General features: G+C 41.6%; 1 protein-coding gene across 20 annotated transcripts in view; it reads right to left on the bottom strand.

Moving 5' to 3' along the window:
• CADPS (calcium dependent secretion activator) overlaps positions 1 to 15,411 on the bottom strand; it is a 431,612-nt gene that overhangs the window by 35,654 nt on the left and 380,547 nt on the right. For 18 of the 20 annotated variants that reach the window (XM_070492692.1, XM_070492702.1, XM_070492694.1 and 15 more), the window contains 2 exons: positions 8,325 to 8,357; positions 1,613 to 1,720 (listed from right to left, as the gene is read on the bottom strand). In XM_070492692.1, the coding sequence (XP_070348793.1) occupies positions 1,613 to 1,720; positions 8,325 to 8,357 (141 nt within the window). The remainder of the gene's footprint in view (positions 1 to 1,612; positions 1,721 to 8,324; positions 8,358 to 15,411) is intronic. The other 2 variants (XM_070492701.1, XM_070492709.1) reach the window with 1 other exon arrangement.

Below are 15,411 nucleotides of genomic sequence, written 5' to 3'. Positions count from 1 at the left end.
ACGTCCACACTCCTAACTGCAGACCGGCGGGTGCTGCCTGTCTGTTTTCAATGCCTATTGGATGGGTGGTTGTGCCCAGACATTCTAGGTTCGGTACTTTCATAAAGGCACGCATGCAGAGAAAGGAGAGGCCCCGCTGGTGAGCTTTATGCATGTATGAGGCATTCTCAGTGGATGTGGGTCATGCTAGAAGATGTACACAGGAAGATTATTTGATTCTAATTCATGCCACTTGATATAATGTGATAAAACATTTGACATGAGAGATAAGTTCCATTTTAATCTGAGAGAGGACGGGTGGGAATTAAAAAGTAAGAAGGGTTTTCTCGAAGAAAGGTGATGCAGAGGCAAGAGCGATATTGAGCACAGAAAGGGGATGACTGGAAAAGAAAAAAAGAAAGGAGCCTTTTCAACACACGGCGAAAGCAAATGAGCTGGAAGACAAAGCATATAAAAGTCAGAAGCTGCAGACTCGTAAGCGGTGCCAACAATGAGCTCACTTAGCTATGGAACAAACACACACACACACACACAAACTCAATGTAAATTGCTGAACACAATCGCAGAAAAAATATAGAAACACGGATTCCATAGTAGACCAAAACATTAATGTTCGGGCTGGCACTAAAAATACAGAAACCTGGACAGGAGGAGCTCACGCTTCACGAGACAGAAGTAGGCTGCACAATTAGAGCCACACAGAGACAAGTACGTCAGCTTCCATGCACTCTGGCCAGGTCTACACTGGCAAATTCAGTGGAAACTTGAAGGAAAATATCTGGCTAAATTAGGCAGCCCCATCTGCTTTGGCCTGAAAGAGGCAGGCGATTTGAGACCAAAGCAGATTCCTTTTTTTTTTTTTCTTTTTGCCTCAGTGGCTTGCTTTGGAAGTGCAGATGTAGTCACAGTGGAAATAAGATGGCTTGACAACTATTAACCCTCAGAAATTTGCATTGTCTGAGGTTCCATCTGGGTCTGGCAGCCTGGTATACCTGCTCTCTGTACATTTGCTGCTTCTCCCAAATTTTCAAGTGGGTGGGTGGGCAGGGGGCACTTCAGTTTAGAATCACTACTGACCAAGCAACTCTAACTTAAGTGTTTGCCAAAACCCAGGGCTAACTAAAGATTTCTAGTCTTCCAGAAATAGAATCATCTTTGAAGTGATACGCAACATTTACTGCACATCTGCATTCCACAGCTGGCGTCAGGGAGGTACCACCCCCAGGAGAGGGAGCTGGCCGCAGCCTCCCGGACAAGAACATCTCTCTAAAGCAAGGCCAGATTGCAAGGAGGAGAACCATGACCAAGAAGGGTCTTTGCCAGTTAGAGAAAGCTGCCTCACAAGCTTCGTGCAGGAACGAGCCTGCTTGCTGAGAGGCTCTGCGCCGTCCCACGGATCACACAGATTGGGACTGAGACACGGCCACACCAAAGTGGGTTCGGAACAGACACACAACAGATAAGAGCCTAAGGCAGAGGGAGAGGGAAGGATTTTGTTTGAATCAGGACCAATCCATTTTCTCAAAATGTGACTTATCCTCCTGTCTCTTATTTTGTCACATTTTGGAGGGTCTCCTCCTTGGTCTTCAAGGAGGAGAAGGCATTTACTTACATCAAATAACCTTTCTATATACATCTCCTCATTGACCTTATCACGAAGGACATCCTGAGAGTGGCGGACGAAAGTCACATAGGCGTCGGCCACGTCCATCCCGGGTTTCTGCAAAGAAACAGGAAAACATGAAAATGGAATTTTCAGACAGTGACTCTTCCTTGACCACACATGCATCTTTGTTTTCCCCACCCCACCCCACCCCATCTCACGTTGCCTTTGCTGGTGTTCGAAGCTATCCACAGGAGCTGGAAGCTGTCCATGGTAACAGTATAGCTACCCACAGCCCGGACTGGTAGGAACTGATATTCAAACCTCCTGCTCTTTCCAGAAATAAAACCTGGCTAAGAAGGCAGTTGGGATTATAGGGTGTTATAGATATTTTTTCTAGTATTAATTTGTTTTTCCAGCAAAGATATTCTAATGGATAAATCTTCACTGGATAACTCACTGACATTTTCTGGCTTTTCTTTGGATTGAAACCCCCATTTAAGAATATTCAAACATACCCTGTCTTCCATAGTCTGTCCTTAATATAACATTAGGAAGGTGACAGCCTTCCCAGATGCCCTTTTCCTCTTTAAAAAATAGAGAAAGTGCTAAGTAAAGAAATCATATTTCAATCTACACGCCCTCTTACCCAAGTCACATTTTTTTGGTTTGTTTAACCTGAGTATGTAGTATTTCCTAATCAGTTTACTCAGAGGAGACGTTCAACCATTTGTCTCTTTGCTTCCCAGCCTTGTAGCCCAGGATTAAAAAATCGGGAGAAGGGAAAGGATTTGATTTTTAAATAAATTAAATTTTCTGGAAAGGTAAGCAGGTGGTTCATCCAGTAGTTAGGAAATGATTTATTGTAAGAAAATAAAAAAAAGAAACTCAGAATGTACACTGCTTGAGATGTCGCAATCAAAGTTATATCCAAAGAAACCAATTAAAACACTATAATGTGGGTCATTAGGAGAGCTGCCACAAACCCCTTAAATTTCCGCAGTAGATATGTATGTTTGCTAATAACTGAAAAGATTAGTTTTCATTACTGTGATTTACCTTAGATCACAAAGTATCATTTCTCTACAAGACGTGACTGTCATGCACTGCAAATTGAAGTTAGTTAACACTTCTGTGTAATTTCCAGGGTGAAAATGAGGAAGGTTTGGAAACAGTAGGACTGTATTTTTTTTTTTTCCTGATACAAAGCAAACAATTATCAAGCAAAGGGCCAATGCTTGGCCCCTGGGATGCTAGTAACATTTCTTAACACCTGCTGAAACAATGACAAGGTATTAATTTGAAAAACAATGAGGACAACTCAAAGCCACAGTAGTCAACTGTTACACTTTCAAGCAATTTTCAGCAAATGGATTGAGCAGGTTCGGTGATGGTCCTATAATTGTTGCAGTTTTATGATACGAAACAATGGAGTTTCTCCAATGAGATGTAAGTGATAGCTATCAGTTCTAAACTGGCACCTCTCTCCTTCTCTCCCTTTGGCAGCTGCACATCAAAGGGTATTCTCAGGAGGGATGGGAGCCCTACCTGGGGGACGTGAGAAACTTATTATTATTGTTTCCATTTCTTCCCTGGTGATGTTTGTGGTGGACACAGCCTTTTCCTGGACACATGCAGCCATCTTAGAGCTGAGATTCAAAGCCAAATTCAGCAGGCCTATTAGTAATCAGCAATGTTAGAAATGGTGATCCACAATAATGGTTACTTTCACCACTCCTCTTTCCACTAAGTTTGCTGTCCTCAAGGGGGCATTTAATTTAATTTTTAAAAACTTTCATTAAAAAGAATATATCAGTGTGGTTCATCTCATCCAGGTAGTGAAAAAATTCCATGATTCTCTATCTTTTGACTGTTTTACTTTTCTTCGTAGCACTTACCAATATCTGACACTGAACTTTATATTTATTTGTTTATTTTTTGTCTGTCTTCTTCCACTAGAGCATAAGCTCCACAAATACAGGGACTCGACTTGATCTATTTTCTATTGTATCCTCAGCACACAGAATGATGCCTGGCACGTAATAGGTGCCAGTAAAGATTTGTTGAATGGACAAATCCATGAATGAATAAGCCCCTGACCCACCTCCTTTTTAAGCTCTTTAGTCACACCACATGGGTTTTTATTGGATCCCTCACAAATTGGAACTTGTGAAAATCATTTAAATATCTTTGGGCCTTAGTCACACCGTCTGTAAAATGGGATTAATAATAGCTCCCCTACTTACCTTCAAGGATTGTTATGATCGTCAGCTAAAATAATGTATGCTGAAACACCTTAAAAGCATAAATTGCTATACAAACATGGGCCACTGTGATCCCCCCACCCCCAACTCCCAATGTTATATTACTTCATAGCCTTACCTTCCTTTGGAATTTACTTTGGAACCAACAAGAAAAAAGAGGCTTCAGGGAAACCAACATCAAAATAAGACAAAGTCTCTGCATGAAAATGTGCACAGTTTTCTCACAATAGAGCCCTCAGGCCCCGACTCACAACTGTCTTTCTTTTTAACCAGCTTTACATCCAAATCCAACACGTTTGCTTTCCATCCTTTGATGGACCAGGAAGGGGAAGTAGGGACTTGCTCGAACAGGCGTACTGATAAAAGATCGCCATCACTTCTGATGCCCTGCGCTTCAGGGGATGGATGCCAGATTGTAGGACCAGACATGTAGACCAGCTGACCGCTGCAGCCTGGGACTATCAAGGGAAGAGGCAAACTGGCTCTAGGCCTCAGGAGGCCCTGGGGAGAGGGGTCGCTACGTGGCCCCTGGGGAAAGACAGTCACAATGGTGATCCTCAGTCATCCGGAAATGGTTACAGTACCGTCAGTTCCCTATTTAAACAGGCAGCGAAGGATGTGTAACGCAGTCTAAGAAGATTTCCAACCAAAATGGTTAAAATAAAGACTGTTCGCAGACAAACTACCTAACTTGCAGTTATACACGGAAAATATTCTTGGCTAAATGACTGGTTCTATTAGACAAATTAGGCTTTATACCACATTGCCATCTACACACAGTGGAAAGGACTCTAGGTGATTGTTTTAATATCTCACGATTACATTGTTTATTTTAAACATGGCTTGGGCAGACTGATGGAATACGATGTAGATTTTAGAAGCATATTAAACAAACAACAAATAAATAAATCTCTGCATAGTTAACTCCATCCACGTGTAGAAGACAATTTGTGAAGGGGCCACTCTGTGGCTTAGGAAAAATGGGACATTTTAATCACAGGTTGCTCCTACCAGGATACTGCCAAGCTTGAAGAAGACAAATTTAAATTTTCAGTATCCTAAGCAAGCCCTAATTAGGGATGCAAATCTGCTACATATACCAAAGAGTTGAATACTACATCTAAGAGAGAGATACACTTTGGGGATTATGCAATGTTCTGAATGACTGGTAATAGCACTGCTCTCCATTAGTGTGGATAATTAAGAGACAAATCTCTAAGGTAACTAACTACTAGTCCCCACAGGGAACTAAACCAATAAACTGTATGCCAAAAACCTCACAGGGCAACACAGATGAACTCAGAGTCTTCAGCGTAGAAACAACTTGAAAGATGATTTTATCCAATGGTTCTTAAACCTGGCTGCAAATAGGAAGGATCCTGGGAGCTTTAAAATGCTGATGCCTAGGCCCCACACCCCAGAGATTCTGTTCCAATTTGACAAGCAAGCTGGCACTAATTCTTATAAAAGCTCCGCAGGTGTTTCCAACAGGTAGCCAAGGTCTCGAATCACTGATTTAGTCCATTGGTTCCCAAACTTGCACTACCTATCAGAATTACATAGAGAGCTTTTTAGAAAGAGATTTCCAGGCTCCACTCCAGAACTACTGAATTAGAATCTCTGGAGGCAAGGGGCTGGAAATCTCTATTAAAAAAAACAACCCAAAAAACCTTGTCAAGTGTTACCGCTACTCATTCTGGTTTGGGGACCTCTGATCTAATAGGTGATAGTTCCTGCTGTGCTGGTAAACTGGCTCTTCAAAACAAAAAGCACAGACAGCAAAACAAAACAAAAAACCTTGATTTGTAGTGCTTGCCCATTTCCATGGTGTAAACGTTCCCTCCATGGCTGTGTTTGAGCTACCAATGTGCCCCCACTGAAGGCAGAGTTGGAAAGAAAGTCACACAAGTGACTGTTGTGAGCCAGCAAGCTCTATATAGTCAAACTGCTAGCACTTTTCACTCCTGCTTACTCACCAGGTGACCTTGGGCATGCTACTTAACCTCCCTGTGCCTCAGTTTCCTCAGCTGTGAAACAGGATGATCATATTACCCCCTCACAGGGTTGTTTCGAGAAGTAAATGATTACTATTATTATATGTAAACAAGGTACATATAGCACATATGTGTATTATGCACTATTATTTTCTAAAATATATTTACTAAAACCTCTATTATAATATTACTATAATATTATTTGCTATAAAAAATCTACTTTAATCAACTTAATTTTAAAGTTTAGCTTTGTCCTAAGCCATAATAATTGGTGAAATCATGGGTTTGATGGACTACTCATATTTTTTCTAATACTTACCATAATAATTACTCAATTACCCAAACAAAGATGTTTGTCTATGTACTAACTAAAATCATCTTGCAGATGGCAGAGTGTTTAAGAGCGTTGGTTTAAATCTCAGCTCGGCCACTTACCAACTGTAGGACCCTGAGCAAGTTAACCTCTCTGTGCCTCAGTTTCCTCACCTTTAAAGCGGAGTTGTCGTGAAGATTAAATGTAAAGTGCTTAGAACAGTGACTGGCACATAGTGAGTGCTATATAAGGTTTGCCTTATCATATTGTATATCACCAGTGGTAACTGTACCACATTTTGGGACCTACTGCATCTTTTTCTTCTGCCTCCCTAGAGGGTAGAAACTCTGCTAATTCATTTTTGTTCTCTCAGAGCTGAGAAAGGCTTCTGATACAGCAGAATTCATCCATAAACATGCAATGACTACAGATCAGGGTACCTTTCATGTTGATGTAGAGTCCATTTTTTTCCTCATCTTTACAATAAATCTAAACCTGGCTTGCAGAAATTAGGTTGAACCACATGAAATTGCCCATATTTGACTTTTTGACCTCCCCCCAATGCCAATTTCAGTTGCTCATACCAATTGCCAGATGAAATTTCTCCAGATATTTGGGTCTTGCCTACCAGTCACCTGTTCCAGCCTTGCTGGTGAGCTCTTCCCTCTGCTTTGAGATCTATAGAAAACAGACCTCAGCCACCAGATCTTTGGGTTGGGAGCCTCAAATTTCAATTTCTCTTACTGTTGAAGACCAGTGCAGGCCAGGGCAGATGTCAGCAAATTCATCCCCCTCCCCTCTTGTGCCATAGAGTGTGGGTGTCACCTCTCTCCCCACTGTGCCCTGCTCCTGCCTCTGAAATGTCCAGTGAGTGCCAGATATGGTGAGGAATGTTCCATATATGTGTGCCATTTAATCTGCATGGCAAACCCATGACTTGGGTATTATTGTCTCTATTTTAAGGAGGGAGAAACAGGCCCAGAGAATTTGAGTAGTTTGCTCCCTGTGAACTGAAAGTTTATACTTTGGGGGTTGGAAAAATAAATTACTTAACTTCTCTCCTTGCTGCATTATGTGAGTTTTTTCTCTTCTCCATTATAAGCACTATCTACGTGAAGGAGTCTGAGGTCCCTCGATGAGAAGTATTATATAAATTCAAAGCACAATTATTGATTGTACATTCTCTCATTAAACAAACAAAATATATGCTAATACTAAATTCACTCCAATTTTCCATTTTGCCATCCTTTGAGAAATAAGCCAATAAACCATTACACACTTAGCTTCCTGGGGAAATGAATTTAAATGTTAATATAAATCCTTTTAGAAAAAAACAAATTTTAACAAATAAGTATTTGAACAAGGAGGGTACTTAACCACGTTCAGAATGAGAAACGTTCAGTACAAGACCCTTGGTGGCTGTTGAGATAAGCTCTCTAAATTTAATATTTTATAATAGACTCATACCTCTTTTGTTAGAAATGGAGAAACAGAATCATTTTCTTTTCCCCTTTATTGGAATATATTTAAATCTCTCCAATTTTATTTTGCTAATAGGCAGGGCAAAGTCTGTCTATAAATGTATCCTGGTTTATCACAGGTAATCCCACACTCTAGCATTCATGTGTAGTCCTTAACCTCAATTTAAATGTAAATTTTGGGCAACTTCGAGGGCTTTATCTGTGAACTTTGAGAGCTCTCTTCATTAATGAGGTCTGCACTAATTATAAGCAGTTTTGTAAGGTTTCCTTAAAACAATTGCAGAATTGACCCCAAAATGAACAAATTCAGAATTTATTTGTTTTTAAAAAATACTGGCACCCTTGTGCAAATTTCCAGCTCACTGAACTACTCCCAAGGTGTGCATGCTGGAGGCGAGGTGAGCAGAAAGATAACAATGAAACATACCAGCGAAACCAAGGAAAATGAAAGTGAACCGGGTTTACCCTCAAACAGGATCTCTCTTCCTGATGAAAGAAGCCATACCCTCTTCTCATCTCAACAAAACTTTACCACGAAATAGTCTTGGCTTCCCTTTTCTGGTGATTAAAGTCAGGAATATACAATTGAACAGCAACTAATGAAAACAGCACCCTCAGAATTTTCATGGAAGCAAAAAAACCCCACAGAAACAATTTTCAAATACTCACGGGTACATCCACATATTTGGAAGCTGCCTTCACCTAAGGAGGAAAGAAGAGGATGGCAGTGAGGCTGGTGTTTATGTTTAATTGTTCACAGCTCAATGCTGTAGCACTAGCAGAGTTAGAACAATATGCTGGCACATGGAGCTGACCAGGAAACATAGAAAGGTACTAAAAAATAAAATCTGTTTTGCTATTTTTTCCCCAAGCCATAGCACTGCTTTGGAGAGAAAGAGAGAGAGAGAGGAGGGAGGGAGGGAGGGAGAAAAGAAAGAACAGAGAAGCAAGCAAGCAAGTGAGGTTTTACCGACTGAGATTCTGCTTCTGTGTGGAAGATGTGCATTTTCCTCCCTGTCTTGAAAAGGGAGGAAAATGACCGTAGCTAAACCCAAACTGACTAGTGGAGGGCTCACCAGCCCAGAAAAGAAACTGAGGCTGCTGTCACTTCTTGGACTTTGGGTCTTTGTGTAATATGGCTGTAGGTTTGTCCTAATGGCATCTTCAGTTCTCAGTTTCAGGCTCTTCAAGAGGAGGGATGGGCATCCTTAACTCAGAGGGAGATAGGTGTCTGTGGGTGGGAGTTGGGAGGGTACCAGAGGCTTTCAGAACTATCCCAAGGCTGCTGTTGTGTCACCTGGTTTTAAATAATAAAACACCCAGAAGGGAAGTGCAGGAAGTGGTTATGAAGCTATTTTCAGTTTTTGGAGATGGATTGCGGTAGAGTATAGTGTTCGAGAGTGTGGAGTTTGAGTGAGACTTGGATTCAAATTCTGACTCTACAACATACAAGCTGGGCGACCTTGGGCAGGTTACTTCATCTCTCTGAGCTTTAGTTGTCTAATTTGTGAAATGGAGATACTAATAGTGCTTGCTTCAGGAGTTTGACATAAGGGTGAATGTGCATCAAGTCCTGGGACATAATAAGCATGGAACAAATGGTAGCTAAGGTGATAAATTCATAAGTAAATCTGAGTGGACTCTGGGTGCTGTAAGAAGTCAATGAACAGCTGGGTTCAAGGAATAAGACCTATGGGAGCACATCTGCTATTCTATGTGTTTCATTTTGACTCAGGTCACACAGGTTCCTCTAGCCACAGGCAAGACAGAGGGGCCACATTTGGGGTCAGAGAGGAGTTCCCATTTGTTGGCAACTACAAAGACTGCGATGCACACAAAGCAGTTAGGATGTGTTTTCACATCTCAGGTGGGCTTCCTCTTGCCATTTGGCTGAGGCCAATATTGGGAATCACAACCTCTACCCACATGTCTCCCAGGAAAGCGTTCAGGGGAGTGTTTTTCCCTATTGCTCTTTTCTCAAAGGCACCTATCAAAATGTCAGTTCTCAAGGGAGAGAAGCCAGTGAACCAATAGGGTGGGGTGGAAAGAATCCAGGAGACAGAGTCAGAAATTCTGTAAGTGACACAACTAGTTGACCCTAGGATAATCACTTCAAGTTCCTTAGCATTGGTTTCTAGATTTCTAAAAGAGGGTGACAATACTGTGTACTTTACAGGGCTGAGAGCCTGATCAAGTGAAAACATGAGAAAATGATTCACAAATTTTAAAGGGCTGAACACACATTGATTAATTATTGAGAGGGTAATGCATTCTATCTTCTGGAATCATTGCCAGCACCCAAAATGATTCCTAGATTCACCTGTTACAGATTCTCTTAGAACCCTACATTTTTTTCTTTGCAGCACTGATTGCAATTGCAATTCAGTAATTTTTTTGCAATGTCTGTCTCCCACTGAACTTGTTCATGGCTGTCTCCTCAGTGACTCACTTGGTACCTGGCTTAGAAAAGGCCCTCAGGGAAAAGTTGTAGAAGGAAATCAAGCCAGTGCCCAGTGCTGGCTTCAGGATGGTTGAGGAATAAGCAGAGGAATGACCAGTTTGAGAAGCCATTGCATGAGTTAGTCTGAAAGCCAGCATAGTTGCACATAGAGCTGACCACCTGCAAAGGCTGGTGGGCAAAGGAAACTACTCTGGGCCATCAAAGGGATAGAAGAAAACTTTCCAGATTTTGTGCAATTAACATTTCTGCTAAATGATTCCCAACCTGAAATCTTTCTTCTCCATTCCTGTTCTAGAATTTAGTTTGGGCAAGAAAGTCTTTCCTTTCTTTCAAGTCTCCTACACTTAGAATAATACCTAACATTTGTATGACTTTTTTCACTTTGCAAAGCACTTTCATGTACAGTTTCTTCTTTCAGCCACCCTGCAAAATGGGGGCTATTGATTGTATCTACTTACAGTTGGAACATCACAACGCATAGAATTTAAGAATTTATTTGATCGTGTTCTGAGCCAAAAGGCAGAGAAGCCAGGACTCACGTGTAGGTATCCTGAGCCCATATTTTTCCTTTTGAACTCCTGATCTCCTCACCAATAATGGAAAGTATGAGGAATTCAAGCATCAGTGGTCAGAGCAAGTGCTGGCAAAATAATTCTTCTCAGCTAGAAATTGCCTCCTTTGCTCTGTAGAGTTAGTGCTTGGCAGTTGGTAGAAGTTTTGCTACAGCTGAAATGATCAACCTTTAAACACGCCTACTCTCCATTTACCACTAACATGCAGTTCCAATTTGGAGAATGACACCAATCAAGTTCTATTCCTTTCAAGGCAATTTGGGAAGATGAGATAAGCTCTGTGTCATGAATGAAAACCATCCACTGTCCTACATGCACCAGCCTTCAGTTTGTTAGGCTTGTTTCTTTATCTGTGAACTGCTGACTTGCACTTAGTCTTATTGATCTTCCTCCCATCTCATAATAACAGGAAAAAAAAGCTCAGAGTAAACTGCAGTCCTATTAGTATTTAGAAACATGTGGTGTACCATTTTTGGTTCTGGCCATTGAACTTTAAGAAGGATGTTGACAGTGAGGATACAGGGGAGTCTGGAAGTGTCTTCTACAAGGAAAGTGAAGACAGAGATATCTTGCCTGGAAGAGGAAGGGCTAATGGCAAAGAAAATGACAATCTTCATATAGTTAATAAAGGAGCTTCAATGTAGGAAGATTGGACTTTTTCATGGTGGTTCTAGAGCGTGGAATAAAGATGAATGAGTAAAATAACAGGGCCCCAGAAGAAGGTCCAAACAGTAATCTGAGTCCAGGTAGGCACTGGCCGTCTCTGGTGGTTGAGACCTCCTCGCTGGTGTGGCTCAAGCAGAGGCTATGTAGGATGCTCTGGACGTGAGCCTTTCCACATGGGACAGGCGACCTCCAAGGCTGCTTCTTGTTCTCGGATTCTAGTTTCCTTAAGAGGTGGGAAGCTGTCACTGGTTCCATTTTTCATAGTAGACATGTTGAGATACAGCAGAGTGAATAAACTTGCAAAGCCAGGGTCAGAACTCTAGTCCCTGAATCCTTTCCTCCCTAATGCCAACAGTGTTACCTTTAAGCATCACATTCCTTTCAAGCATTCATAAGAATATGTCTTTTTGCTAGCTGTACTCTAAGTAGAGTGGAAGGACCAGATCCTCCCAACTCACTAGGGCTTTGGAATTATTGCCAAGGGCCAGAATATCCAAGAGCACACCAGGCACTGTCTCTAGATCAAATAAACAACAGGCCTTACAACATACACAAGACTATTTTCCATTATATGTAGATGTTGTTTTGATGAATAAAAAAAATTTCTTTAAAAGTACTACCTATTTTATAGAATTTTGTCATTACGTATTTTTTACCATCAATAGTTCTCAAAAGTGTATCTATGTAACTTTCTTTTCTTTTTAACTTTAAAAGACATCTTCCTTGTGAAGTGGCTAAGAGGATGGGCTCAGGATTGACGGAGTTAGAAGTCTGGCTTTGCCCATTTTCTAGCTTGGTGACTTTGAGCAAGTTACTTAACTTTTCTGCAAATGGGACAATAAAAATGTTATTCAAAGGGATACTGTGAGGACTGAATGTGGTAATCCACATAATGTGCAGAACAGTGCTGGGCCCATGGTAAAAGATACTAAAGGTACCTGTTCTTATCGATTACTAGAAATATTGGCTACTTGATAGAGATAAAATACACGCTCCTCATCCTGGTGGCAGTCAGTTTTACTTCCCACTTCTAGCCCACAGGCGATTTCTTGCCATAAAAAGGATGCTGGAATCTCCCCAGGTTACCAGCAGGTATTTGAGGTGATTCTCAGTCTCATGCACTTTCTTCCAATTCTGCAAACACCCTACACACTGGAGAAATCACCCTCAAACACTGAGGCAGGCAGCAAAGACCTCTGTTCCCTAACTCAGGATGGCTGAGTTAGGCATGAGTGAGAGGGCAATTCCCCAGGCCAGTGTGCTCAGTTATATTCAATAAAACATACCTACTACCTTCTGGGACCAAGCCATAGTGCCCTGGGGCACAGGAGACGAGGGTGAGGGAAGGGGTTTGCCCCAGACACCTAGTCTGGCACCCTTTCTAAGCAGGGACTATCTGCTCTCAAGGGAGAGGCAAAAACTGTGACTTCACTTCCTGAGAATCCTTGCATTCTGACCGTCCCTCTCATGGGACAAAGAACACTCCTTCTCTAGCAGTATCCGTGAGCCTCTCTACTCAACCTCCCAGACAGAGCCAATTCTGGGAAAGGAGGTTAGAAAAAGAGACACAAAATAGGAGAGGCTGATGGAGACCGAGGATGAAGGGAGAGAGACAAGCTTTCAGTGAGCAACTTCTTCATGTTTTCACATGTTTTCACAGTTTCTCTGCCCGAAGCAGAGAACGCTTATTATGTATGAGGTGCCATATTAGGGGCTGTAGATGAAGGCATTTGCTCCTTGATTCCTGGCCCCTTTCTTAGATGATGTCTAAATACACAGAATGAGTCCAAATACTCGGAAGGAGTCACATCCATTCAACAATTTGTAACTGTAAGTAACATTTCTGGAGAGATCACTCCTTGCCAGGTGACAAGTTAGGAATACTGCCTTTATTACATTTAGTTCTCACAAAGCCTTTGGAGGTGGTACTATTAATATTCCTATTTTACAGTTGAAGAAACTGAGGCTATGAGAGATAAAGCAATTTGGCTTAAAGTCACACAGCTAATAAGTTACAACTTTAGACCTCACATCCCCTAAGCTGCCTATTATTCAGTTTTAAAAAAACTAACCACCTATCAAACCACTTTGAATGACCAGTCATATTTAAGTCTTGTTTTCTTTTGTGTGTAGACACAACCTGAAACGGCTTCTCCAGGAAAAAGGTATGAGAGATTTGAATAATTATCTGCACTGACTCAGTCAGGGCAGAAGGTCCAAAACAGTTTCTCTGGCCTGAATGTCCCAGCTAATTACCTCGACCCTCCACCTGACTTAGTGAGCGTCGACAGGCTTAATGGTTTCTCTGTTGAGCTCTTCCATTATTTTTCAGGTGCCCAAGGTAATCTTTTCATTGAACACTCACCATTCCGGGATTTCACAATGCTGATGACTAAGGGATTTTCTTCTGCCTGGTCCTAATAAGGGGACCTGCGTTAATCATTGTGTAGCTTTGATAGGGAGCACGGCAGGGGCTTAAACCACTTCTCTTGCTTCATTAGGGGAAAAAGCAACCCAGGTGCAGACCACGAGGACCTCAGGGTTTGCTACTATTAAATCAATGCACAGACAAAAAAAAAAAGTGGATTAAGCCCTTTTTGCAAACAGAAATCTGGTGGGTAAGACTCAAAGATGGAAGAAAAAAGAAATCTGAACAGATACCAGTGCATTAGTGACTGCCTGAGCCTTCCTTTCTCCCCATGGTCTCCTAAAAAGAAACCAACCAAGGAAACGATTGATTCTCTGCACGAGCTGACTCCACCCCTGCCTCTTTGACTTCACAAGAGCTCCGAGCTGATTTCTCTGCCTTTGCCTAGAAACCGCCGACCACACCACCATTTCAAGGGGTCAGCAAAATTTACTTCCATGTTTGGCTTTTGAAATTTCTACTGTAAGGATAACGATGCTATTTTGTTCCTTTATGCACTTCTCTAACCCTTATCCATCTTAGAGATCTGGATTTTTTTTTTTGAGATTTGAGACAGTTTAGTATGTAAAAATGATAATTAGTGCTACTACTATCCACAAAATAATTTTATCTCTATTAGTTGAATTTCATCATCTGTCACCATCCTCACATCTAGAATGTAGGTCCTAAGGAATGATATAACTTCTCTCTCTCTCCTCAGTATCTATACTGCCTGGTGTATAGCAGGGGCTCAATAAAAATGTGTTGAATGAATGAATTTCTGAGTATGGAACTCTTTACTCAAGGTAGAGTACCCAAGGTAGAGGTTTCTAGTGCTTTCCTGAAGTTGGTTTCTAAGTTATAAAACTCTTAAAGGGATATTTAAGAAAAGTGCAGCCAGGCACTATCAATTCAAAAGGAACTGGTGTTTGTTGCCTCTACGAGAAGAGCTTAAGAGATGTCTTGTTTCTCTACATCACGGGCAGTACAGTGTAGAGGTAAGAGCTTGGGGTCAAGAGTCAGACGTCTGGGCTGGCATCTGGTTCTATCACACACCAGCTGTGGGCCAGGTAATTAATCTCTCTAAGCATTAGCTTCTTCCGTGGAAAATAGAGATAAGGACAATAATACCTCCTCACGGGGTAGTTGTATGGATTAATAATAAAGACAGATGTGCAGGAAACCATTCTAAGCATTTGACCTGGATTAATTCATTTAGTGCATGTTCAGGATTAAGTGAGTTAAAGTACGTGAAACCCTTTGCACAGGGCCTGGCACACAGTATGTTTTCAATAAGTGTTGGCTATTATTTTTACACTCTCTCTTCCTTCCACTTCCGAAGCAGCTGATTTGATTGGTCTTGTTCCAGGGCACTGGTTGGGCTATGCTTGCTAGTGGGTGGGCTCATCAAACCTCAAATATCCTCACAATTAAGTACGGTGCTTCTGTTTCATGGTTAGAATACTTCAGGTGACAGCGTGTGACTTATTCTGCAGTGAGAGGTCTGGTCATCTTACTTCTTCTCTTCTTGGCTGGCCCTGTGCCAGGTTGTGGTCTAGATCCTCTCTCTGATTCTATTTCTCCCTGACTTTTCAGACCTAACCTCTTAGAAAGAGATCCCTGGACTGTACAGTATAACACTGTAGAGTT

The sequence above is a fragment of the Equus asinus genome, chromosome 21 (assembly GCF_041296235.1).
Source record: "Equus asinus isolate D_3611 breed Donkey chromosome 21, EquAss-T2T_v2, whole genome shotgun sequence".
Classification (NCBI taxonomy): domain Eukaryota; kingdom Metazoa; phylum Chordata; class Mammalia; order Perissodactyla; family Equidae; genus Equus; species Equus asinus.
The sequence above is the reverse complement of the archived record's forward strand: the minus strand, read 5'-3'. Positions and strand labels throughout refer to the sequence as shown.